The sequence below is a fragment of the Salmo trutta genome, chromosome 14 (assembly GCF_901001165.1).
Source record: "Salmo trutta chromosome 14, fSalTru1.1, whole genome shotgun sequence".
In the NCBI taxonomy this organism is placed as follows: Eukaryota; Metazoa; Chordata; class Actinopteri; order Salmoniformes; family Salmonidae; genus Salmo; species Salmo trutta.
The window spans coordinates 18,563,757-18,589,145 of NC_042970.1; the positions used below are offsets into that span (position 1 = coordinate 18,563,757).

Sequence of the window (25,389 nt, forward strand, 5' to 3'; positions counted from 1 at the left end):
CACACATTCCGTGATGAAGTAGCCCACTAAAGCCAGGAGCATGGGCAGATTATATAGGGGGTCCTCCAAGATGTCTGGAATTTTGATGGAAATTAAGAGCAAGACGAACATTTGTATCTGAATACAAATGTTAATTCAAGGTCAATGTTTAGTATCTGCAGTGCTTGACTTGGACTGAAATAGTTTCCAGTACGCATTTTGGGTGCCGGTACTGTTTATATTTAGTTGCAGTTGCTCCACAATACTTTTGAGCTAATATTGTATAAGAGGAACAGGAGCTCAAGCAGTAGAAAATGTGAGGTGCCGGAACTCAGCACTGGTGAGCTCCTGCCCAAGTCAAGCACTGAGTATCTGAGATTCCTTGGCATTCCTCCCTTCCATCTCTGAAACATTAGGCAATCACTAGTATCTTGAGTCCTTTCAAATGTTGTCAAGTGGACACACTACAACCATAGAGAATGAAACAACTGAAACATTTCCGTCTAAATGCAATGACAGTAGGCTAATCATTGGAACAGGTGTTTGTCCCATGCAGCCCTACACACCTTCATTGACTGGACTGCACTAATATTGTATAAGAGGAACAAGAGCTCAAGCAGTAGAAAATGATATTTTATTTAACTAGTCAAAGTCAGTTAAGAACAAATTCTTATTTACAATGATGGCCTACCGAAAGGTAAAAGGCCTGCAGGGATGGGGGCTGGGATTAAAATGTATTTATTTTTAAATAAAAATATAGGACAAAACACACATGACAAGAGAGACAACACAACACTACATGGCAGCTGCACATGACAACACAGCATGGTAGCAACACAACATGAAAAAAACATTGTAGTGACACAACATGGCAGCAGCACAACATGGTACCAACATTGTTGGGCACCGACAACAGCACAAGGCCTAAGAGGGTTTTATAAATAAGTAACAACCAGTGTGTCTTGCGACGGGTATACAGAGATGACCAGTTTACAGAAGAGTATAGAGTGCGGTGATATGTCCTATAAGGAGAATTGGTGGCAAATCTGATGGCTGAATTGTAAAGAATACCTAGCAGCTCGAGAGCTTTCACTCAACAATTACTTGTACATTTGGTTAGTACACAGACAGTAGTTAGATTGAAAGGGGATGGTGATGAATAACTTTCTATGCAGCAGTGTCCCAATATAAACTCCACCACCATCTTCAGTACGAGTCTGCATAAAATACAACCATCTTCAGTACGAGTCTGCATAAAATAAAATGACATACGACCCAGTTCATGGTGTAGCACAGGAATGTATGACACTCATGAATCCTGAGAATGCACTGGGCTGGCACTATTCTACATTTCGACTATGTAAACCACATAATATAATTGCAAAATAGGATGTTATGGGAATATTCTAGCAAGATACCCATTTTTCTTATTTCCAACCAGACTTTTAAACCGAGGCATGCTGTGATTGGGCGTCATGGAGTCACGCGGTGTTCAGTCGCTCTGCCCTACCTCGAGCAGTCGCTGAATGCGATCTTGTCTGCCAGCTTTAGCAGCGGTTCTATCTGGATCCTCCGTTCACAACCTACGACAATTACTGATAATTACTGAAGACCTTTTCTTCTTTTGGAAGACCGTTCTCACCATGGGCGACAAGAAGAGCCCTACCAGGTATTTAACCGTGTACCCCAGTCCGTTTTGTGTCGATTTAGACCTGTTTTGCGAGAATTCAGTGCCGTTTGGGGTTGATATTCGGATGCTTTCTCAAGGAGTGTTTCTCCCTTTTTCAGTTTGTATGCCAGAGCTAGAATAGTGCACAGGCACTATGGCGGCTTCTCGCTCCCTACTCTACCAGACACTCTCAGACAAAGGGAAAATTTCTGTGGATACGCCTGGCATTCTAGGAAATTATATTCAGTGTCAACAGAACTCGGTCGAAGCTCAATGTCGAATGGACATTATTTGACATTCGTTTTGCTAGCTAACATGCTTAGCCCCGAGCTAAAATATGTAGCTAGTCTGCTTGCTAGCCATACTAGCGATGCAACCAAATGTTGTATCTAGCTAGCTAACTAGCTAACCAAAATCATCTAGGTCGCTTGATTTTAGCCAGTGATGGATTTATTCAAGAAGCTCGCGCTGGTTAAAACTATTATTAATAATTCGAATGGATAATCTGACAACCAACCAATATTTTGATGTATAAGTTTGCTCATATAGAGGTGGGGGTACTGCATGTCATCACCACTAACAGTCATAACTAATCATATAAATGATATGTAATAAACTCACTTGACATGTCTCTTTTTCTAAGGCCGAAAAGACAAGCTAAACCAAGTGCTGACGACGGATATTGGGACTGTAGCGTCTGCACCTTCAAGAACAGTGCAGAGGCTTTTAAATGCAGCATCTGCGATGTGAGGAAGGGCACATCGACAAGGTACGTCTGTAAGGTTATTTTGTTTACTCCTGCTGTAAAGCATCGCAATTTATTGAAATCGACTTCAATCGTTTACCAATTTTTGTATTAATGTTTGGACTTTTTGATTGATGTTGTAGACATGTTCCAGGGTGGCCATGCAATTCATTATTGTATGGATACTAGTGACTGAATGTAGTCGGCTAGGTGTGCTGCCGGTTGCCTCGGTAGCACAGAGGGGGGTGGGAGGAAGATGAGGGACCTTACTTTATAGTAGCTGTAGAGCTGCTACAATAGAGCATCTCCCAAGGAAAGCTCTGAATTTGACTTCAATCAACGGATTGAAACACGAAATCTGCTGCTTTAAATATCTGTTAATGTATCACTTACCAGTCGGATTAAACATCAAACCATACCATGGAAACTGTTACGTTGTTGGTACTCTCTGATTGATCTGTGAAATGAATGCCTTTCTCTTGTCAACCAATTATTGTTACTAACTACTACATTGTCTACTTGAGACCTATCCTAGATCTACCATATCACTGCAGTAAATGTCTTGATTAGTATTTTTCTGGCTGGATATTGGTGTTATGAGTATTTAAATGTTTTTATTTCACCTTTATTTAACCCGGTAAGCTAGTTGAGAATAAGTTCTCATTTACAACTGCGACCTGGCCAAGATAAAGCAAAGCAGTGCGACAGAAACAATAACACAGAGTTTCACATTGAATAAACAAGTGTACAGTCAATAACACAATAGGGGAAAAAAAGAAAGTCTATATACAGTGTGTGCAAATGGCATGAGGAGGTAGGGCAATAAATAATATACGATTGACAACATGTTAATTACTTATTTGAAATCCTTTGCTTTAGTTGTCATACTTCTGTTCAGTCATATGCATACCACAGCTGTACAAACCCATGATGGTTGTTGTTGTCGAACCCCCCCGACAAAATCAATGTTTGAGTCAAAAAGAGCCCCTCTGAGTTGCCAAAGTTAGAAACCTATTTCATGGCTGTCAGAAGGCCCTCTGTTATGGGAAACTGAGATGACATAATCAAGATAGGCATTCTGAATTTGACATGATTTCATGTTTACCACTCCCACCTGTGTTCTGGGGAATGATACTGCTGATAAGTTGTCTGTGTCAGAGTGTGAGTTCAGTCACTTCTAATCAGCTGCCTGATGAGATCTAGAGATGGATGAGTCATTTGTGAGCCTGCAGAAGAGTCCCCCCACCTTTCCAGCTGTGTTAGAATGAGTGCTCTGCTGACAGCTTAAGTCTGCCACTGGTAAAACACTGACTGGTTTTACCACTAATCGAAAGTTGTGGGTACTGTATTTTTTTTTTTTTTAATGTTTTGTCTCCTTTGATTTATTTATTCTAACTAAATTGTTGCCTGTAGCTGATACTGGTAATATGTCACAATGTGGGTTAGCATGCTTTGTTGTTAATGGCAGGAAATGATGAGAAGCATGTCAAAACCCCTTACCATTGAGCTTTTGGCAGCAGCCCAATTGCCTCTTATTTGTTAAATGGAATCGCATGACATCACTGAAGTGGTTTGTCACAATCCCATTTGTTCTCAATTGTTCACCTTTGATGCAATTGTTTGCTATTTGTAACTCTGTCTCTTATTTATAATGAGCACTAATTGGGCATCTTTTCTCTGTTTGATGTAATCCAGTGGAGCATGGGGAGAGCAGCTTGCTCTCAGCCAAGTGATCCACACTTTAGGAGTGGGTGTGGTGGTGGTGGTGGTTTGTCTTTACTCCTTTTATCTAGCTAGTTCTTTTGCCTGAAGGGGCCTTTGTGTGAAGATGACGTAATAATCTGCTCACTAATTACAGTATTTCTTTGCTGGTGTCGAGAGTTCAAAGAAAGCAGGCAGACTTATTTGCTTGGATGCGCACACTCATTCAGATTGTCGTTATTTTGTTTGTTTTAAAGCTAGAATCCTTCGTCTTTAACTTATAAATAACCATTGATTCTTGAGGAATATAACTTTTATAAATGCCTCGAGCTTAGTTAAACTGTCGTATTCCATAAGAACCCAAAATACAGTGCCTTCAGAAAGTATTCATACCCCTTGACTTATGCCACATTTTGTTACAGCCTGAATTCAAAATCGATTACAATTATTTTTTTTAACCCATCTCCACACAATACACCATAATGACAAAGTGAAACATGTTTTTATAAATGCTTGTAAATACATAAATATCTAATTTACATAAGTATTCACACCCCTGAGTCAATACTTCTTAGAAGCACATTTGGCAGGGATTACACCTGTGAGTCTTTCTGGCTAAGAACTTTCCACACCTGGATTGTGCAACATTTGGCCATTTATTCTTTTCAAAATTCCTTAACTTCCGTCATTGATTTTTGATCATTGCTAGACAACCATTTTCAGTTCTTGCCGTACATATTCAAGTATATTTAAATCAAAACTGTAACTTTGGCCACTCAGGAACATTCCCTGACTTCTTGGTAAGCAACTACCATGGAGATTTGGCCTTGTTTTAGGTTATTGTCCTGCTGAAAGGTGACTTCGTCTCCCATTGTCTGGTGGAAAGCAGACTAAAGCAGGTTTTCCTCAAGGATTTTGTCTGTGCTTAGCTCCATTCCATTTATTTTTATTTTTTATCCTGAAAGACTCCCCAGTCCTATACGATTACAAGCATACCCATAACATTATGCAGCCACAACTATGCTTGAAAATATGGAGTGGTACATATGTTTTATTGAATTTGCCCCAAACACAACTTTTTGTCCTGAATACAATGTGTTATTATTTTGCAGTATTACTTTAGTGCCTTGTTGCAAACAGTATGCATGTTTCAGAATACTTATATGCACTCTGTCAATTAGGTTAGTATTGTGGAGTAACTACAATGTTGCTGATCCATCCTCAGTGTTTTATCACAGCCATTGAACTCTAACTTTTTTAAAGTCACCATTGTCCTCATGGTGAAATCCCTGAGCGGTTTCCTTCCTCTCCGGCAACTGAAGTAGGAAGGACGCCTTTATCTTTGTAGTGACTGTATGTATGGATACACCATCCAACGTATAATTAATAACTTCACCATGCTCAAAGGGATATTGAATGTCTGCTTTTTTCTTTTTCTTTACACTTCTACGAATAGTTGCCATTTTTTTGCGAGGCATTGGAAAATCTGTGTTTGAAATTGAATCTGTGTTTGAAATTCACTGCTCGACAGAAGGACCTTACAATTATCTGTATGTGTGGGGTACAGAGATGAGGTAGCCATTAAAAAATGATGATAAATACTATTGCACACAGTCAGTCCATGTAACCTATGTGACCTGTTAAGCAAATTTGTACTATTGAAGTTATTTAGGCTTGCCATAAAGAAGGGGTTGAATAGTTATTGACTTAAGATGTTTCAACTTTTCATTTTTAAAATGATTTTGTAAACATTTAGAAAAATATATTTCCACTTTGACATTTATGGGGTATTGTGTTGTAGACCAATAAAACAAACAAAAACATTTTTAATTAAAAAAAATTCAGGCTGTAATGCAACAAAATGTGGGTAAAGTCGAAGGGTGTCTATACTTTCTGAAGGCACTGTATAAGCTTGTTTTACTCCAATGTTTGTTAACAACGTAAATGTAAACAAATACTGTATCGCCTCAACATGGTTAAAACTATACATTTGAAATCATGGATGGTCAGTCCTTGAATCCATAGCTCTGAATTTGAGGGGTTACATTTCTCCTGCCCCATCCCTTAGCCCTTTTTTATTGAAACAGGGGCGGCGGAGAACTTATTGTTTACATTTAGGATTCTAGCTTTAAAGGTGTATTGATTTTTGTATCTTGTTATACAGACACTCAGCAGAGAGGTTGAAGTGAAGCCGCCTCTAGGTAGTTGAGGCTCTAAAGGATATTCACGAATGCATTTTAATGGAGACGCATGTTTTTCAACCATCCATTTCTTAGAGTCATCTTTTTCAGCCGCAATAGAAGATGGTTTATTAAGAACACTTGAATATCTAGACATGGGGTTTCTAATGAGAACTCCTCTGACTGCGTCCCGCCCATTTACCTAATATATTCTCCATTGATGTGTTAACAATTAGGGCTGGGAATTGCCAGGGACCTCACGATACGATATCACGATACTTATGTGCTGATACATTATGTATTGTAATTCTCACAATTCTATATATATTGTGATGTTCCAAACACGTTGCTCACCATGTCTGCTGCAGCGGGACAACAGAGAGCCATTAAAAAAAACTTGTTTTGATTAGTCATGGAAATGAAAAGTGCTGAAAACAAATTCTCTCCCTATTTAATAAGATGAACAAGCTATGAAGGAAAAATACTGGAGTTGGTGCAGGTACAGCCAACTAGCACAAATAATATTGTGATATTGTCAACATTTAACTGTATAGATGGTACATTCCCCCCCCCATCGCTATTAACAATGAATCTGGTACAAGATCAAATGATAACTCATAGGCTGATTGCAGCTCCTTCTGCTCAAACAGCATGTGGTTTAGATCTACATTGCCTACCGGTGTAGTAGTACTCGAGACTACATATTGAGTGTCTCGGTGTCAGATACATTTGTACTTGGGTCTTGTCTCGGACAGTGAGGTCTCGTAATTTCTTCCCGAGAGCAGCGGTGTAAAAAAAAAAAAAATGATCAGCTTCCATTCAGTCGGCCTGTATACCCACTTTTTTTTCCCGCCGTGGGCATTGCGTATACTCCTTAATCCCTGCTGATGCGTATCAAAGTAGTGTAGTTGGGGTAAACGACTTATCAATTATGTAGTACAGGTATTCCCAAACTGGGGGTACGTGCAATGCGTCAGGGGTACGGCAAATAAATATGTGATTTCACATTTAAAAGTAAAATAAAGACAATGTATTTATGTATTTTCCTTCACATTTTCAAACATTCCAACGGGGTTATACATTTGGGTGAGGTTTATTTGTTTTTATTATTATTATATATATTTTTTCTTCTCTTGCCTGAGTAGCCTTGTTTCACTGCCAAAAATCAAATTGGACCATCTAGTGTTCAGCGAAATAACGCAATGTCAAATGCAAGTACCCTAAATAATTAACATCCAATCACATTAACCGTTACACTCTCGTGGGAATTCCACTAAAGGGACAAACGTAGCTGCTGCTCATTCTGTTTGCTCGAAAATTGTTTTAAAAAAGTAGGGCTCGCGTCCAGAGACACATACCAGCTCTACTGGTAGTACTGCTACTACCAGCGGTACTACGCCTGCATCTGTCGACGACACAAGTTGTTCTGCTTCCACGGTCACATCCAATGATGGCGTCAGTAATTCTAAATTTGTTAGCCCAGCTAGCATGGACACTGACAGTTGTGAATCTGATGCAGCCGAAGAGCTACGGCCCCCTTACCCGGGAAAGCACCGGACAACAGACGGGGACGTTGGACCATCGAAGAGGCGCAAATATGATAACTATATTGATTTGCGGTTCACTTATATTGGGAGTAGTGCCTTTCCTCAGCCAGTGTGTTATATGTGCAAAGTACTATCTCACAACTCGATGAAACCTTCACTCTTGCGCAGACATTTAGAAACAAAACATGCCAGTTTGAAAAATAAGTCAGGGTAATTTCTTTTGCTAGAATTAAGATGACTTTCAAATAGATATATATATATATATATATATATATAAAGCAACAGATACCATTTTAGTAAGATGGGGCTAGAAGTGTCTTATTGGTGCGCTACCGAGTGGCTAGGACAGGCTGCCGCGGATATAGCTGGGACAATGCTGGGGGAAAAGGCGCCAAAAAACTATACAGACAATGCCTTCATCAAACACTGTTTCATGACGCATCACTGACATGGCAGGAGATATTTTGAAACATTTACTGCTTCGCATACAAGCCAGTGAATTCTATGCGTTACAGCTGGAAGAGTCAACAGACGTGGCGGGCCTGGCACAGCTCCTGGTATATGTCCGTTTACGTTTATGGGAGGTCAATTAAGGAAGATCTCTTTTGGAAACCAGGACAACATGAGAGGATATTTACTGGACAGCTTTGTGACATCAAATGGACTTTGGTTGTCAAGATGTGTTGGTATCTGTACTGATGGCGCAAAAGCCATGACAGGGAGACATAGTGGAGTGGTAACGCGCGTGCAAGCAGTTGCTCCCGACGCCACTTGGGTACACAGCAGCATCCACCAAGAGGCTCTTGCTGCCAAGGGAATGCCTGACAGCTTGAAATATGTTTTGGACACTACAGTGAAAATGGTTAACTTTGTTAAAGCAAGGCCCCTGAACTCTCGTGTATTTTCTGCATTATGCAATGATATGGGCAGCGACCATGTAACGCTTTTACAACATACAGAAGTGCGCTGGTTATCAAGGGGCAAAGTATTAACAGGTTTTTTTAAATTGAGAGATGAGCTTAAAGTTTTCTTTACTGACCATAATTTTCACTTGCCTGACCGCTTGCACGTTGACGAGTTTCCCACACAACTGGGTGATGTTTTTTTTCTCGCCTTAATGATCTGAATCTAGGATTACAGGGACTCTCCGCAACTATATTCAATGTGCGGGACAAAATTGAGGCTATGATTAAGAAGTTGGAGCTCTTCTCTGTCTGTATTAAAAAGGACAACACACAGGTCTTTCCATATTGTATAATTTTTTTAATTTATTTTTTGGTGTGAAAATGAACTCAAGCTTATGGACAATGTCAAATGTGATATAGCGAAGCACCTGAGTGAGTTGGGTGTGCAATTACATAGGTACTTTTCCGAAACGGATGACACAAGCAACTGGATTCGTTATCCCTTTCATGACCTGCTTCCAGTCCTTTTACCGATATCTGAACAAGAGAGCCTCATCGAAATTGCAAGAAGTTGTTCTGTGAAAATTTAAATTAATCAGAAGCCACTACCAGATTTCTGGATAGGGCTGTGCTCAGAGTTTCTTGCCTTGGCAAATCGCGCTGTTAAGACACTGATGCCCTTTGCAACCACGTACCTATGTGAGAGTGGATTCTCGGCCCTCACTAGCATAAACTAAATACATGCACAGACTGTGTGTGGAAAAGGATTTAATGCTGAGACTCTCCAATACATCCCAACATTGCAGCGTTAGGTGCATCCTTTCAAGCACACCCTTCTCATTTAAACTCACACTCATTCTTATGTTTAATAAATGTATCGTATAGTGTGTGTGTGTGGCAGGCTTACAATGATGGCAAAAAAAAAACATTTCAGAGTGCGCTGACCCTGGTGCTAGAGGGGGTACGCAGCTGGAGGTTGAGTGTTTTGAAGGGGTACGGGACTAGAAAAGGTTTGGGGACCACTGATGTAGTACAGTAGAAAAAGTATGCACAAAGTAGCCTACACAATTGTAAAGCAAGTGAAATGTGTTCACATGCGTGCAGCACATACAGCCTAATTTCAGCGGAATATCATCTGCACGCCGCAAGAGTGTGCAGCTCTCAAATGGTTTTGGCATGGAGCTGCTCACAGAATGACATCAGTAGCCGGTAGGAAAGATGTTTCATCTCATATCTACCAGTAAATGCTAAGGCAACAATGGGTATGAAAACCAGGTATTGAAAAAGTTTAGTCTGAAGTGTTGGTTAGTAGGTTTGTGATGCGCAATTGTCATCATGCGCTGTTTGCTTCAGGGGCGTAGACATGGATGGGCCTGGGTGGCCGTCATTGTAAATAAGAATTTGTTCTTAACTGACTTGCCTAGTTAAATTAAAGTTTAAAAAACACTAGGGAGCCAGGACCTGACGGGCCCAACCAATCAGATTGATGTGGTTGAAGCATTGTTGTAGACTTAGACTATCAATTTGCCTTTTTTCAAAAGAATAAAGTGCTTTTTAAGAGTTAAAAAAACTCATTAGCCATAGGAAAACATGATTTTTCACACAGGGTGCCTTTCCTTTGCTGGGTGGGCTGTAACTTTTAGGCAAAGTTAGAGAATACACCACTGCATAGAGCCTGATGGGAAGACCGCAGTCACATACAGCATGATGTTAAAGGATAACAATCCATAAACTCTGACATCCTAATAAGCCAGTAGGTCCCAATCATAAGAATACAAAAACTCAAATCAATCAAATGTATTTATAAAGCCATTTTACATCAGCAGATGTTAGTGTTTATACAGAAACTCATTCTAAAACGGCAAGCAATGCAGAAGCATAACCATTAAGCATTTTCCAATCGAAATGTACAACTATTACTTCCCATTGGAAAAAGCATTTCTTGTTTAGCAAAGTTGCCTAAAGTTTTAACTATGTTGCAGACATGAAACAGTCATTTCAGTCAAAAATATATAATTCCCAGTTTATGCTACAAAACCAACTTTATAAGAGGTTTTAAAAATAGGTTATATTTGACTCAATGTTCCATGACTTTCACTAAGGCATTGTTGGCAGAATAGATGGATGCACTTCGATGCATGATTAATATAATTCACCAATACATTTCTTGGTAGTTCAAAAAATATTGCTGTCAGATTGTAAATCACAGCTGGCCTGGTACATTGTTTGCTGCTTCTATTTGGGATGCACTGTTTCAGTTTCAATGACACTCTTCTGGACAAAAACGGACGAATGTAACAAACGCTGGGAATATTAATTCAATCAAACTAGCAAGGGCAATGATCAGAAGTCAGTCATAACATTGCTAATAGGCTAGCGTATCTATTTATGTGGCAAACACAGAGCCTAACATTAGCTAGCTCGGCCTATTGTTCTCCGCTGTGCTTGGTTTAGTAATAATCTGTGGAGTGGATCTATTTTCCCTCAGCATGCATTTTTTTTTTTCTCACTATTCTCAATGTCAACAAAAATCTGTTTCAAAATATGATCACAGAAATACTTGACATTTTGAACTCATTATGGTGGTGATTTGACAATTACAATCATGGTCTTAAATTGGACTTGCATTTTTCTGATCTCGGCCATGACTCGGTCTCGATTTGCTTCGGTCTTGGTCTTGAATCGTTCTCGCTTTAGGTAGTCTCAAACACAACACTGTTGCCCACCTACTTGTTACTCTTTTGACAGATCTGCATTCCATGCGTCTGTATTTCAATGTACTCCAACCTGTAGCAGCTATACTATTATGTAGGTCGATGTATTGATTTTAATGGCTGCTGATAGTGAGTTAAAGCCCAGTGAGACTTTGATCACATCAGGAGTGATTGATAAGTTACACTGCAGTGTGTGTGTGTGTGTGTGCTGTGTATGTAGACCATGCAGCAGCCTATAATCTGGACCCCTGTCACCTTGGGTTTGTCCAGATGCCAGTGAGGTATCCCTGGGTCCTGTAGCTGTGTGTTCTAACAGCAACAAAATGCTTGCAATATCTGCATGCACGGAGAGGCTCAACTCTCACCAGCCGAGCAGCCAGAAGCAACCCATTGAACCTGTGGACCCAATCCCACATGGTAATGTAACATAATGCCCAACTAGGCTAAATCTAGCTGTGCACTGCCACCATACTCACTTTGATTCTCCAGCAAGAAGGCAGTGTGTGTTTGACCTGACCTCTGAGTTTTGTTTTTAATGAAGTTAGAATAAGTGTTTCAAGCATTTTTATACCAGAGGTACACCTTGAGTAATTTGAGAAAGGTTTACGTTGGCGAACACTGCAGTGAGGAGTCAGGTAGTACAGCTGTTAGAGCGTTGGGCCAATAACCGAAAAGTTGCTTGTTCAAATTCCAGAGTCGACAAGGTGAAACATCTGTCGGTGCCCTTGAGCAAGGCACTTAACCCTAATTGCTCCAGGGTCGCTGTTGATAATGGCAGGCACTGGCTGTGACCCCACTCCGAGGGTGTCTCGGGGGGTTGGAATATGCGAAAATACACATTTCCAATTCACACGTGTATTAGTACACATTTTTACATGTATGAAATAGGAAAACATTTGTTGGCTACATTTTGAATATGACTGCAGCGTAATAATAATTTAGTGTGTGCTTATTTTTCCTATTTCACACACATGCAAGTGTGTATTAATACACGTGAAATATAAAAAATATAAGCACTGACTAAATATTTATTATGCTCCGGCTGTCATATTCACATGTAGCCAGCACCTGAAACCAATCACTCTGCTGCTGGAATGTGACACCTTGCTGCTTGATCAGTTTTCCTTATGATTGTGCTGTGTGTATGCTGCAGGTTGAGCTGCTCCAGGGAGAATCAATCAGGGCCTTTTTAACTTGATTAATGGTTGGTATCAGGGACCCGTGCTGTTTGGCTGTCTGTGGTTTTGGGGATAGGACGTTCCCTGTGCCTTGTTGCGTGCCACTTTATTCCAGACATGTTTAGGGGGAGGTAGGAATTTTAGCTTAGTGCTGTGCATCAAGCTGGTGATTCTTGTATTCCAAACCAAATGATTGGTATTGTGTTAACTCAGCTGTTAGATATGTGCAGAGTGCAACCTGTTGGTGTGTCACATTGACGTTGTGATGTTCATATGTGTAAGTGAGTCTTTGTAAGTTTAGTGTGACAGTGTTAATGTGAGGTTTGCAGTAGCACTGAGACTGAACTTGCACGTTCACAAATGCGCTGCAAGATTAGGCTTCACCTAAGTGCAGGGAATGGGATGCATGCTTTACGCACTAGTGTAGCCGCACAGTGGAGAAGGAATTGATGTTAATTTCATTACAAGACTGTTAGGCCTACTTCAATATTTATATACTTTTCCTCTTTGACCATTTGGTAGGGTCATCCTGAAAGAAATAATAGCTTACAGCCTATATCTACTGTTTTGTACACTGAGTGTAAGAACACATGCTCTTTCCCTGACAGACTGACCAGTTGAATCCAGGTGAAAGCTATGATCACTTATTAAATTAAAGGGGAGGAGACAGGTTAAAGAAAGATTTTTAAGCCTTGAGACATGGATTGTTTATGTGTGCCATTCAGAGGATGAATGGGCAAGACAAAATATTTATGTGCCTTTGAATAGGGTATGGTAGTATGTACCAGGCACACTGGTTTGTGTCAAGAACTGCAATGCTGCTGTGTTTTTCACACTCAACAGTTTCCTGTGTGTATCAAGAATGGTCCACCAACCAGAGGACATCCAGCCAATTTTACACAACTGTGGGAAGCATTGGAATCAACATGGTCCAGCATCACTGTGGAACGCTTTCAACACCTTGTAGAGTCCATGCCCTGATAAATTGAGGCTGTTCTGATGGCGAAAGGGGTGTGCAACTCAATATTAGGAAGGTTCATGTTTTGTACACTGTGTGTGTGTACACACTTGTCTGCCTGCCTGTATGTTAAAATGATGCAATAAGGTCATTATAATCTCTGGATTTTACTACTGTCACATTAACACATTGTCGGGGATAATGGAATTACATGAGTGGGACATGCTGGCACTGACTCCATTTGTATCTCCAATCCCCGCCACACCACCAGTCCCACTCGCTCAGAGGTAATGCTTTAGTTTTTCCAGCATTATCAGCATCTGCACTAAACCTTAAGCATGAGTGGGTAGGTCCTAGTCTTAATGTGTTAATTGGCAGATTTAGAAGTACTTAATTACTTCATGGGATTTGAGAGAATGTGAGTTAATACACAATGTCTGACAATAACTTGGCTATTTATTTAACCTTTATTTGACTAGGCAAGTCCGTTAAGAACTAATTCTTATTTATAATGACGGCCTACACCGGCCAAATCCGGACGACGCTCGGCCAGTTGCGCGCCACCCTATGGGATGCACTGGCTATACAGTGCATTCGGAAAGTATTCAGACTCCTTGACTTTTCCACAATTTGTTACGTTACAACCTTATTCTAAAATAGAAACAGATACTAAATAAGGTATCTATTCAGAGCCTTTGCTATGAGACTTGAAATTGAGCTCAGGCGCATCCTGTTTCCATTGATCATCCTTGAGATGTTACTGCAACTTCATTGGAGTCCACCTGTGGTAAATTCAATTGATTGAATATGATTTGGAAAGGCGCACACACCTGTCTATATAATGTTCAACAGTTGACAGTGCATGTCAGAGCAAAAACCAAGCCATGAGGTCGAAACATTTCTGCAGCATTGAAGGTACCCAAGAACACAGTGGCCTCCATCATTCTTAAATTGAAGAAGTTTGGAACCACCAAGACTCTTCCTAGTCTCTTCTGCCAAGCCATACTCATCAATGGGGGGAGAAGGGTCTTGGTCAGGGATGTGACCAAGAACCCTGTGGTCACTCTTACAGAGCTCCAGAGTTCCTCTGTGGAGATGGGAGAATTTTCCATCTCTGCAGCACTCCACCAATCAGACCTTTATGGTAGTGGCCAGACAGAAGCCACTCCTCAGTAAAAGGCACATGACAGCCCACTTGGAGTTGCTAAAAGACAATGACCCTAAGCACACAGCCAAGACAACGTAGGAGTGGCATCGGGACATGTCTCAGAAGTTTCCTTGAGTGGCCGATCCAGAGCCCGTACTTTAACCCGATCAAACATTTCTGGAGAGACCTGAAAATAGCTGTGCAGCAACACTCCCCATCCAACCTGACAGAGCTTGAGAGGATCTGCGGAGAAGAATGGGAGAAACTCCCCAAATATAGGTGTGCCAAGCTTTGTAGCGTGATACCCAAGAGGCTGTAATCACTGGCAAAGTTGCTTCAACTAAGTAAATGGTCTGAATACTTATATAAATGTCATTTTAATTTTTTAATACATTTGCAAAAGTGTCTAAACCTTTGTCATTATGGGCTATTGTGTGTAGATCGATGAGAAAAAACGATTAATTGTAGAATAAGGATGTAACGTAACAAAATGTGGAAAAAGTCAAGTTGTCTGAATACTTTCCGAATGCACTGTATCCATAAGAGTGTGTGTGTCCAGGCTGTGGGAAGGGGGGTGAGTTCTGCTGGGTGTGATGGATGGCAGGGGGGGGGAGGAGGAATGTGTTCACTCAGCCAAGAGTCTCCTGGGGGATGACAGAATGGAGCACATCATTACCCAGGAAGGGAAGCGCTGGGCAGGCCCTCACACACACTTCTTACCACCACAACTATCTCTCTGGATCACAACTCTGTGGGTGTCAGTCACTTAACACGAGACAGGGGAGAGGAACAGCTCAGGAGCAGTGTCCTCTAGGAAATATATTGGATTGTGTTTATTCAGGCAAGATTGACATTGAATAGGTCACATGTCAATCTGTGTGTAGAATAATTAGTCACTAGGAGACTAGAGCAGTGTTATGTTCATGAAAGAGAATTTGTAGTGTTTGTCTAGCATTAAGCACTGTTAGGTTTCTGTAATTGCATGCATTGTTTTTGTTTTGGTCCCGTTGTTTAGTCTACTACATGAAACACTATAAGATACAACATGCTTCCTGAGCAGTGTTGCTTGTTGAACTAATTTGAATCAGGCCAACCAAGGACGGCAGCAGCAGGGTTATTGGGTCCAGCAGACTCTGGCAGACAGAGACAAACACAGTGGAGAGATTCTGCAGGGAGAGAGAGGAACTTGAGGTGAGAGCAACCGAGTGAGGAATAACAATGGACGGAAGAGTGAAACGCAGTGAGTGAAACCGCACCGAAAAGGTATAGCGGGGAAGAAATGGATGCATATGGAAAAATGGGATTGAAGAGGAAGTGGGTGATACCATAGAGGTAAAGAGAAGGAGAGAGAATGATACCACAGAGGGGGAGAGAGAGTGATAAACAGGAATGCGTTATGGAGCCGCTGATGAAGGGAGCTCATACATGCTTAGTGCTTTCACGACTGGCTGTCGATCACCCTGATGAGAGGCAGTTTGTAGCCTGAAGGTCAGACATGGGAGGGAATGTCTATCAGTGGGAGGTTAGACACATGAATGCGTTCTTCATTGAAAAATTGCATAATTGTTTCCCTTAAATCCATAAATATCATTTATTTTTTCCCCCTCTTGTCAACTGTCCCGAATAGTGTTGTCTCCCCACATCACCGTGGGAACTAAAATGTCACGCTCAGATGCCTTGTGTTGTGCTCTTCTCTGAGGGAACATAACGGAGGGCTGTGGTAGTGGAGGAGGGGTTTCTCCTGGGGCCCACTTTGTTCACTGAGTACCTGGGGCATGGGGGACATGCGGAGGCATCTCCCTTGGGGGGAGCAGTATCCTGTGTCTGGAGGGGATGGATTAATGTTTAATAATGTCCTTGGCTCTAGCAGGCAGGCAGTGCTGCAGCCGGAAGCTTCACTCCAGGTGCTCTCTGCAGGCTCGTACACAGTATAGTACTGTATTCACCACCGGCTGGAGCCAACAGGCTCCACCCCACTAAGCAGTTTGCAGACTGGCTTATGGGAGCTGGGTCCCACAGCTTGTTTAACATATTACAGAACAGCCAGCTTTGCCACTCTGCTCCGCTCCACCAGTCCATCTCTGTGCTGAGGGGTTATTTATTCATAGTGATCAAGGCATGCTACACATTTTTGACACCGACTGCAGCAGCTTGTAAACGTTGGTGCCGAACTAGATGTTGATGCTCTGTTACCATGGTGTAGGGAAGTGTTCTGATCAAACAGAAGCCCAATGGATCACACCATGTTGAATCTGAAGCCTGTGCACAATGTGACAGTAGACAGTCCAGTCATGATTAGGCCTACACCAAGGAAGGAAATGCGACTTTTTATACCAAGATAATTCAACTTGCAGATGGAGTGCTCTTGACTAAGAAAAAGGCTATTACATGTTAAAAAAGAAAATGAGTAGTTTTCGATTCTGATGTCTTACTGTCTGACTGCAGTTAGCTGTCCTTGGTAGACAAACATGTTTCCTCTGTCTCCTCCCTCTTTGAGCTGCCACTGCTGCATGCTCCTGGTCTGTTGCTGGCTGGGAGTTATTGCCTATCCTCCACACAGCACTCGAAATAAAGAGCCATGTTAATGAGGGCTTTCCTGTGGTCATCTGTTTCTGTCAATCTGTCACAAATTGTTCAACCGTATATTATTTGTCTCTATCTTCCACTCTCTCTGTGCTCTTTAGGTAGGAGGCTAATATTGACATGCAGGACTAGTTCCTGGGAAGTCCAGAACTCTTATGATTGGGACAATATAGTGGGTGTGGCTGGCGGTAACCATAGTTCTCAGTCTGCCTGGATTTAGAGTTTCGTGCTGATGACAGTCATTTCATTGGCTCTTGCTGAGTTAGACTCCACACCCCTGTATCGAGAAGAATTTAAGTGTCAGTCAGAGAGGAGACGATGTCAATCATTATCTATGGAGGTGTGAAAAGGAGGAAGGTTTTCGATCTAGGCTTATCTGGTGTTTCTCAGTGAAGTGTCTTGGTACAGACGCCTTGGCTATGATGTCCTGCATATTTAAATGTATTAGTCACACTCCAGTCTCTTTTTCACCTCACTTATCACCTGTTTTACTTAACATAGGCACATCTTAATAGGTGCTCAAGGTGTCCTCATAATATGACACAAGTGGAGGGGGGGGGGGTCTCTTTTGTGCTCTATTGTTCCCGCAAGCAAGGGGGGGAGGCTGATGACATCAGAGGGAACCATCAGACCAAATCCTTGAATGGCCTACACCATGAAGTTTCAACTTGTTTAAAAAAACATTTTTGTCTGTAGATTTATTTATATGTGGGATATTGTTTTTCAACAGGAAGTGTAAATATAGCTGGAGTGCGTATTTAAATCTGTTGGCAAGGTGAGTGTGGCCGGACCATGATCTGGAGCCAGCAAGCAGTGTTAATGGGACACAGAGTGGTGGTGTTCAGAGCAGCGGTGACGTAGCTGGTAAATAAATAATATACTGTACAGTAACAGCACCACGGGGCAGGCCAACTGGGAGCAGCGCTCCTATCATGCCAGCAACAACTCCATGGCTGAGTTACAGCTGGCACTAAATCATAGCTTAACTATTGGGGCTGTTTCTACTGCCTCTCTCTGAGCTGAGCTCTGCTGCTGCCTCTGACACAAATCTCTGGGTCTGGGACTGGGGTGACTGGCCGAGGAGGCGTGAGATTATCAATCAATCACACTCACTTTCTACCTCAAGCTCTCTGCTAACAGCTTAGCCTGCCACAGGAAATGATTTCTGAGCCCGTTGGACACGGGAACCTGAGAACATGTTTACGAGTGTTTGGGCTGCATGCATCCTGCCAAATCCTGTGATTGATCAGTGACACTTCATGGGGTTAGTATTGCAGTTAGAGAGACAAATTGTTTTGAGTGTTTGCGTGTGTGTTGCAAAGTGACCTGTGCCAGTCAGACAGTACAAGCGAGGCTCCTCGTGGGGTGGGGATTGAGAATTGATATGAAGTTGCTCTAACCTTATCAAGTCACTAGGTTGCTATGACTGTCTCATCATCCAGATGCTGCTGAACGTGAGCATGTTGAGCCCTTTCCTCTTCTCTGGAGTGTGACATGCATTGACTCTGCTGGTGGAGTGAGTAGGCTAGCTACATGTTGTAGTTCCAGAGCCATTGCAGCTGTGGTGGGTGGTGCCACTGGGCCCTGCTCATCAGCATTCATCACCGTCTGCATGTTGATTGGAGCGTGTCGTGTGCGCTACGTCATGACGCCATAAGCGATTGATTGCCTTTTTTTCTCGGCTGGTCCCCCATGAGGGATAGAGGGTGGGTTCTCTGTCTGTTGTAGAATGGGGATAGATAGACAGTTTGTGGGGATATGGCGGGAGCACGGGGAATTAGAGAGATGTGAGATGATATCAGCAGCCTTGTGAAAACCACTCTCCTCTCCACAGACAGACCTCTTCAGGCATGCATCAATGTACCCAACCAAATTAGACAGAAAATGAACCATCTCAAACCTGAGGGCCATGTCTAAAATATGTATTGGCCAGCGCCAGCTGGCACAGCCACATTCAAGTTTCTGCTCATGTTTTACTTTTTTAATTTAACCTTTATTTAACTAGGCAAGTCGGTTAAGAGCAAATTCTTATTTACTATGACGGCCTAGGAACAGTGGGTTAACTGCCTTGTTCAGGGGCAGAAGGACAGATTTTTACCTTGTCAGCTTGGGGATTCGATCTAGCAACCTTTTGGTTACTGGCCCAACGCTCTAACCACTAGGCTACCTGCCGCCCCTGAACCTGATCCACTTAAAGATAAGACTCTGAGAGAGCGAGCCTCAGTCAGTACCTCATCTGTATTGCAGTCAACAGGCAGGCTACATTTTCTATGAGCCAGACAGCGCTTGTTTATCAGTTCAGTCTGAGGCTTAGAGAGGAGCATCAGAAATGATGTAAGTCCCCATCTGTCCTCAGACCTGCAGAGTTCCTTTAATCATGACACCCTGAACAGCTAGACAATAAAGAGGACTTCCTGCCAATGCAGTAGATGAGATGGGGAGGCTATACCATCTTTGCCATGGGTGGATGTGCCTCCTGATTAACTGGCAAACCATGCACCGTTCTGGGGTGGGTGGGTCGGTGCATACGTGTCTGGTTTTCTCTGGTATTTCTCACGGAGCTGTGACTCTCTGGCCTGTCGAGAGTCAGGTCTTTGAGCCTGTGTCTGTCGCTCTCTGGTCTTCTGTCTCTGCCCTCTGAGACCCTGCTCTGATTTTAAGTAGGGACTTAAAATATGCTGTCCTTACAGTTGACTCGTGTTTTAGGAGAATAAACTGGTTTTCATGAAACACCCGTTGTAACCTCTCAGGTGGAAGAGTGATGAGCTTCCACTGAGCCTTTCATCCTAGAGCTTTGTATTCATCCACGGAGACACTAATTTGTCTCCCTCTCTGATTTATGACGCATTTGCTTGCTGAATGTGAATGGTTGGGCTCAAAAAGAATAGGCTAGGGGTGTGTGAGAGAGAGACCACAGAGAGCAACAGTGACTTCATTCTGCTTGCTCTGGTTGGCGCACCAGCTAGCCAGCTTGAGTGAGCGGCTGCACGTCCCTGTGGATCCCAGTCTAACAAATGGGGCCAACGCTGCAGTAATCAGATTAGAGGACGTAAATGACGGGCTGCAAATGTCCCACCTTGTGATCTCCCACATTCATTTTATTACAGCACTGAGCTAATGAGATTACCCTTCAACCAGACCAGCCGACCAAGAGCTGTCACTTACACCCAGCCAGCCAGCCTGTGGCTCAATCCAGCCAACTCCTTATAAGATGATGCAGTGTGTGTGTTGCTATGTGGTCAGGCAGGGGCTGTCGTCATGTCAGCCCTGGCCCTGAGTGAGCCCAGCCTAGAGACGCTGCTGCCTGCTCATCCCTGTTTGTTCCCTGGCTTCTACAGGAAACCCAGGATCAACTCCCAGCTGGTGGCCCAGCAGGTGGCTCAGCAGTACGCCACGCCTCCCCCACCCAAGAAGGATAGGAAGGAGAGGCCTGAGAGGGAGCACGACCCAGACGGGGAGCTGGTGGATGGGGAGGGGGAGCACCATGAGGGAGTGCGTCCGGAGAGAGTGAGGCCAGATGAAGGAGAACCTCCCCTGGATACGGGCAGGAAGGACACATCTGACAATGACAAATCAGAGAAAGTGAAAGAGGAGGTGGAGGTGGAGGAGAAAGTGAAAGAGGATGAGAAAGAGGAGAAAGAGATCAGCCCAACCAGGCCCATCACCAAGAAACCCAGCCTCAAGGAGATCAGCCCAACCAGGCCCATCACCAAGAAACCCAGCCTCAAGGAGATCAGCCCAACCAGTCCCATCACCAAGAAACCCAGCCTCAAGGAGATCAGCCCAACCAGTCCCATCACCAAGAAACCCAGCCTCAAGGAGATCAGCCCAACCAGTCCCATCACCAAGAAACACAGCCTCAAGGAGATCAGCCCAACCAGGCCCATCACCAAGAAACACAGCCTCAAGGAGATCAGCCCAACCAGGCTCATCACCAAGAAACACAGCCTCAAGGAGATCAGCCCAACCAGGCCCATCACCAAGAAACACAGCCTCAAGGAGATCAGCCCAACCAGGCCCATCACCAAGAAACACAGCCTCAAGGAGATCAGCCCAACCAGGCCCATCACCAAGAAACCCAGCCTCAAGGAGATCAGCCTAGCCAGGCCCATCACCAAGAAACCCAACATCAAAGAGATCAGCCTAGCCAGGCCCATCACCAAGAAACCCAGCATCAAAAAGATCAGGTCAGTGTGTAGTTAAAGAAATAACATGTCTGTACGGAGTCAGTGTTTATTTAAGCATCATCCCTCTATAAACATTAACTTTACTAATATAACTCCTGTATTTGCCTGTGCAGACCCAAGACAGACATTCACCAGAGTCCACCTAGTGATAAACACAGTGTACAATCTGGGAAGTCAACAACCAAGACCAACAACTCTCACATCTCCAGGTGGGTCATTCTTCTCTCTGCTACTAGTACTGACAGTATCTTGCTGTTGGACATTGTGAAAACCTGTCATGGCATTTAAATTGCCACTCATACAAACTATTCTTAAAGGCCAATGTTGGAAAAAATCTAGTTATTCATAAATTATATTTGTATGTTCTACACCCACTCTCACTTTCTCCCTCTTACTTCTGGTTGATCTTGTTATTGCTCACGTTGTTGTTGTTGGAATGAGCAGTTGGGTCTAATCACCAACACTGGTCTGGCAACGTCTATGGTTGTATCTTAGTAAGACAGTTTTATCAATGTAATTCTAACCCTGTGTTTCCCCCTGCTGACTAGGCCCAAACTGAAGAATATTGACCGAAGCACTGCCCAGCAGCTAGCGATAACGGTGGGGAACGTGACGGTCATCATAACAGACTTTAAGGAGAAGACCCGCTCCTCCTCCACATCCTCGTCCACCGTGACGTCCAGCGCAGGCTCTGAGCAGCAGCATCAGAGCTCCGGCTCCGAGAGCATGGACAAGAGCTCGACTCGCACCTCCACTCCCAAAGGAGAGCTCTCTGTGGGGCATGATGAGTCCTTCTGAGCCCTCCAGTCCAGATGTTCTGAGAGGACTCTGTGGATAGGATCCCTTAGGGGGAGATATTTCACCTTCCTACTGCTGCCCTACCCCCTGCATCCACCTCCATTCCATCACCATCCCTGGATGCTGAGAGAGCTCGCTGATTGGAGCAGTCTGATTGGAGCAGCCCCAGCGTGTGCCTGCCTGATGGTTAACGGCTAACCATGGGTACACGTTGTGCATGGCCCATGCGGGAGAGTGGGGCTGACAGGAATAATGTATTGTTTTCTATTTGTATGTGGATGTGCGGCTGATTCAACGTTTTTGTATAAAGAAATTATCTGCACAATAACCACCACCATTTTAACAACTCTGAAATATTATTACCATTATTTATTACTTGTTTCACCTGTATACTTTTAGACTTCTTTTGTTGACGCTTTGCTTTGTAGTGCTACCTATCGCTCCCTTTGACACTAGTTTTGATGGTTGTACTGGTAGGATAGGACAAGGCTTGATACACCCACACAATGGTGCTAGATAGAGACAGACTGTGAAACAGTTTCCAACGTGGGACTGTCGTTCACACAATACAACAGTGCTAATAACCCAGAAATTCTCTCTCTCTCTTTCTCTCGTCCTCTCTTTCTCACACTATCACTCTCCTACAGTGAGAGTGTGGACCTCTGTGTAGTCTGGTCTTTCAGGTTGATATGTAGAGGTCAATGTGCAGCATAAAAAGGTTACCTGTTTGATTTGAAAATCCTACAATGTAAACTCAACACACCCAAACCTTTTCTTCTAGCTTTCTTTGTCTATGATTTAGTTTGATATAGAATTGATCTTTATATAGTCAGTGTCTCCTGTCCTTAACTGTATAGTGTAGGCTATTGTGAAAAACACTAAAGTTGTTGATGTTTTTTGCATTCTGTCGCTTCAGTATTGGTTAGCCAGTCGAGGGATGGAGTGGTGCCCTCTGCTTTGAGACAGGTTTATTTCTGTAATGACTGAAGGAAAGGTAAAGTTTAGATCCACCTGTTAAGACCAGAGTTTGAACTGTAATATAGTGATTCCCTGTACCGTTTATAATATCCAGCTGACGCTAAGGGACTTCAGCTTGTAATAAGTCCTAGCTAACGTTTAGCCTACTAATCTTCTTTTCGAATTCTGTTTACAAAGTTGTAATTTTCCGGTCCATTTTGTGCAAATGCCTGGACAGATTGAGAATTGATTTGAGTGACTTATTCTGATAAGATATATTTAAGACTCCAATATTTAGGCAAATGAAGGCAGAAACATTGCAAGTAGATGATATAATAGATATTGCATTTTGTTTTGAATTTTCAAAGCAGTTACAGCTTACCTAAATAACCAATTAAATGGTTCTAATTCTCCTTTAGACAAATATAGACAAACACAATTTCCTCTTAACTGTAATAAATTGTATAAAGAATAAATGTGTATATGATATCTTAGTTTTATTTATTGAAGGACCAAAGGAATTTCATAATGACATGATACATAGACAAATGAATAACAATTTGAGATGCAATTATAAAATGTGTGAAATGAAATACATTTTAAATAAAGACTAATATAATCCATTTTAATTGTGTAATTATTTTCCACTTTTTTAACAACTCAACTTTTACATAAACCTGAGGATCAGCAAAACTTGACATGTTTTCTGAGCTATATTGAACACCTAACCATTATTTCAATCACAAGTGTCTACTTGGAGAACACAAGTTAGTTGCTCTGCTCAGTGAACGCTAGACTAGAGGCAATGAGAACCAGTCATTAAGCAGAGAGCTGTATTGAACTCTGCAGTGTTTCCAGAAGCTCTTGGAGCCATGGAAAACCCTGTGATCTGAGCCTCTGCTCTGCTCCACTCCACTGTCCTCAGTATAGTATCTGCCCCTGCAGAGAACCAGTTGACCTGAGCAGGCCAGTTTAATCTCTCCCTACAGACCTCTAAAGCAGGTCAGGCAAGTTGGGCATGCCCTTCTAATTTACTATGACCATGAGTCTATAGGGCAAGTGTTGAGGTAAAGGCTTTACTGTCTATTTTCAGTTGTAGAGAATATAATCATATTTGTGTAGTGTGAATAAGCAATGTTTGTTGTCCAATAAGCATACGTTGTAACTTCAGACTCCTCCATGAGTTTCATTTTGCTGTTCAGCCATATGATTATATGTATTTAAACTACATTTTTTGCAAAGATATGGTCTCAAGACTGTTGAATGAGGGAGGATATGCAAAATGCAATGTGAACAGGATTATTGAGGTGTCTGGCTGAGATATAAAGAAAATTATGTTATCAATCATTTTTACTGAGTATATTAACTCTTTGCTTTTTAATGCAATCTAGAAGAAATTGGCCTAAAAAACTATCTTTCACATGCCTTACCTGCAACCATATTCACTAGACTGACTTCTGTGACATTATTATAAAATTAATTAATTGTATGTTAAATTATTGGAAAATGGGCATTTGTAAACTTTGCTTGTATGTATAATTTAAAATTGTGCAAGAGCCATCGTGAGAATAATGGCATTGAAGCTGAACAGTTTTCTTTGTTTCTTTTACGCGCAAGCAGTTATGTTCTTGTGTGCGACCAGTAACCTTAATTTACTGTGTAAAGATGGTTACATTTTTTAGCTTTGTTTGTCAGAGACCCAAATATAGAATGCTTGTTTACTGACTATATAACATTAATCTCGTGAATTTCCAATTTAAATGTATTATACAAGCTCTTTTCATTTTCCTCTATTATAATGTCTTGTACAATGCTTTTAAAGTTAATGCTCAGTAAAAGTATGTAGGGTCTGTATATTTATAAATTTTTTGCTTTCTGTTTCCTTTCTTACTACTAGCTGATGTGTCATTGGTCACCCTGTGAGATGGTGCCATTACTTCCATAATGTGGAAATGTATGAAGCAAATTTCACAGGATCACCGCTTCTTGTCTACTAGCTTATACAATGTTGAATAATACATGTTACCTGGCATGTGCACGACTTTACGCTTATTGGCTACCTTATAATTTCCTCTGCTTCAAATAGAAATGTCTATTTATGCATTTTAAGTGTAGTTTTTCACAAATAAAATTATTAAAGT

At 42.2% G+C, this 25,389-nt stretch overlaps 1 protein-coding gene across 3 annotated transcripts; it reads left to right on the plus strand.

Moving 5' to 3' along the window:
• Positions 1-1,456: 1,456 nt before the first annotated feature.
• On the plus strand, positions 1,457-25,389 carry LOC115207547 (RING1 and YY1-binding protein B). 3 transcript variants are annotated; one of them, XM_029774715.1, is made up of 6 exons: positions 1,457-1,648; positions 2,292-2,417; positions 20,645-20,948; positions 20,994-21,493; positions 21,607-21,702; positions 22,042-25,389. In XM_029774715.1, exons 1-6 carry the CDS (start codon positions 1,506-1,508, stop codon positions 22,289-22,291), a joined length of 1,419 nt encoding a protein of 472 aa, XP_029630575.1. In that variant the 5' UTR covers positions 1,457-1,505; the 3' UTR covers positions 22,292-25,389. The 3 variants fall into 3 exon arrangements, with proteins under 3 accessions (XP_029630575.1, XP_029630574.1, XP_029630573.1); XM_029774714.1 differs by having other exon boundaries at positions 20,645-20,900; positions 20,940-21,493; XM_029774713.1 differs by having other exon boundaries at positions 1,458-1,648; positions 20,645-21,493.

Coding starts and splice junctions, on each gene's coding strand:
- LOC115207547 (XM_029774713.1), top strand. CDS start 1,506: ATGCGATCTTGTCTGCCAGCTTTAGCAGCGGTTCTATCTGGATCCTCC. Junction 1,649..2,291: donor GACAAGAAGAGCCCTACCAG/GTATTTAACCGT, acceptor TCTTTTTCTAAG/GCCGAAAAGACAAGCTAAAC. Junction 21,703..22,041: donor AACAACTCTCACATCTCCAG/GTGGGTCATTCT, acceptor CCTGCTGACTAG/GCCCAAACTGAAGAATATTG.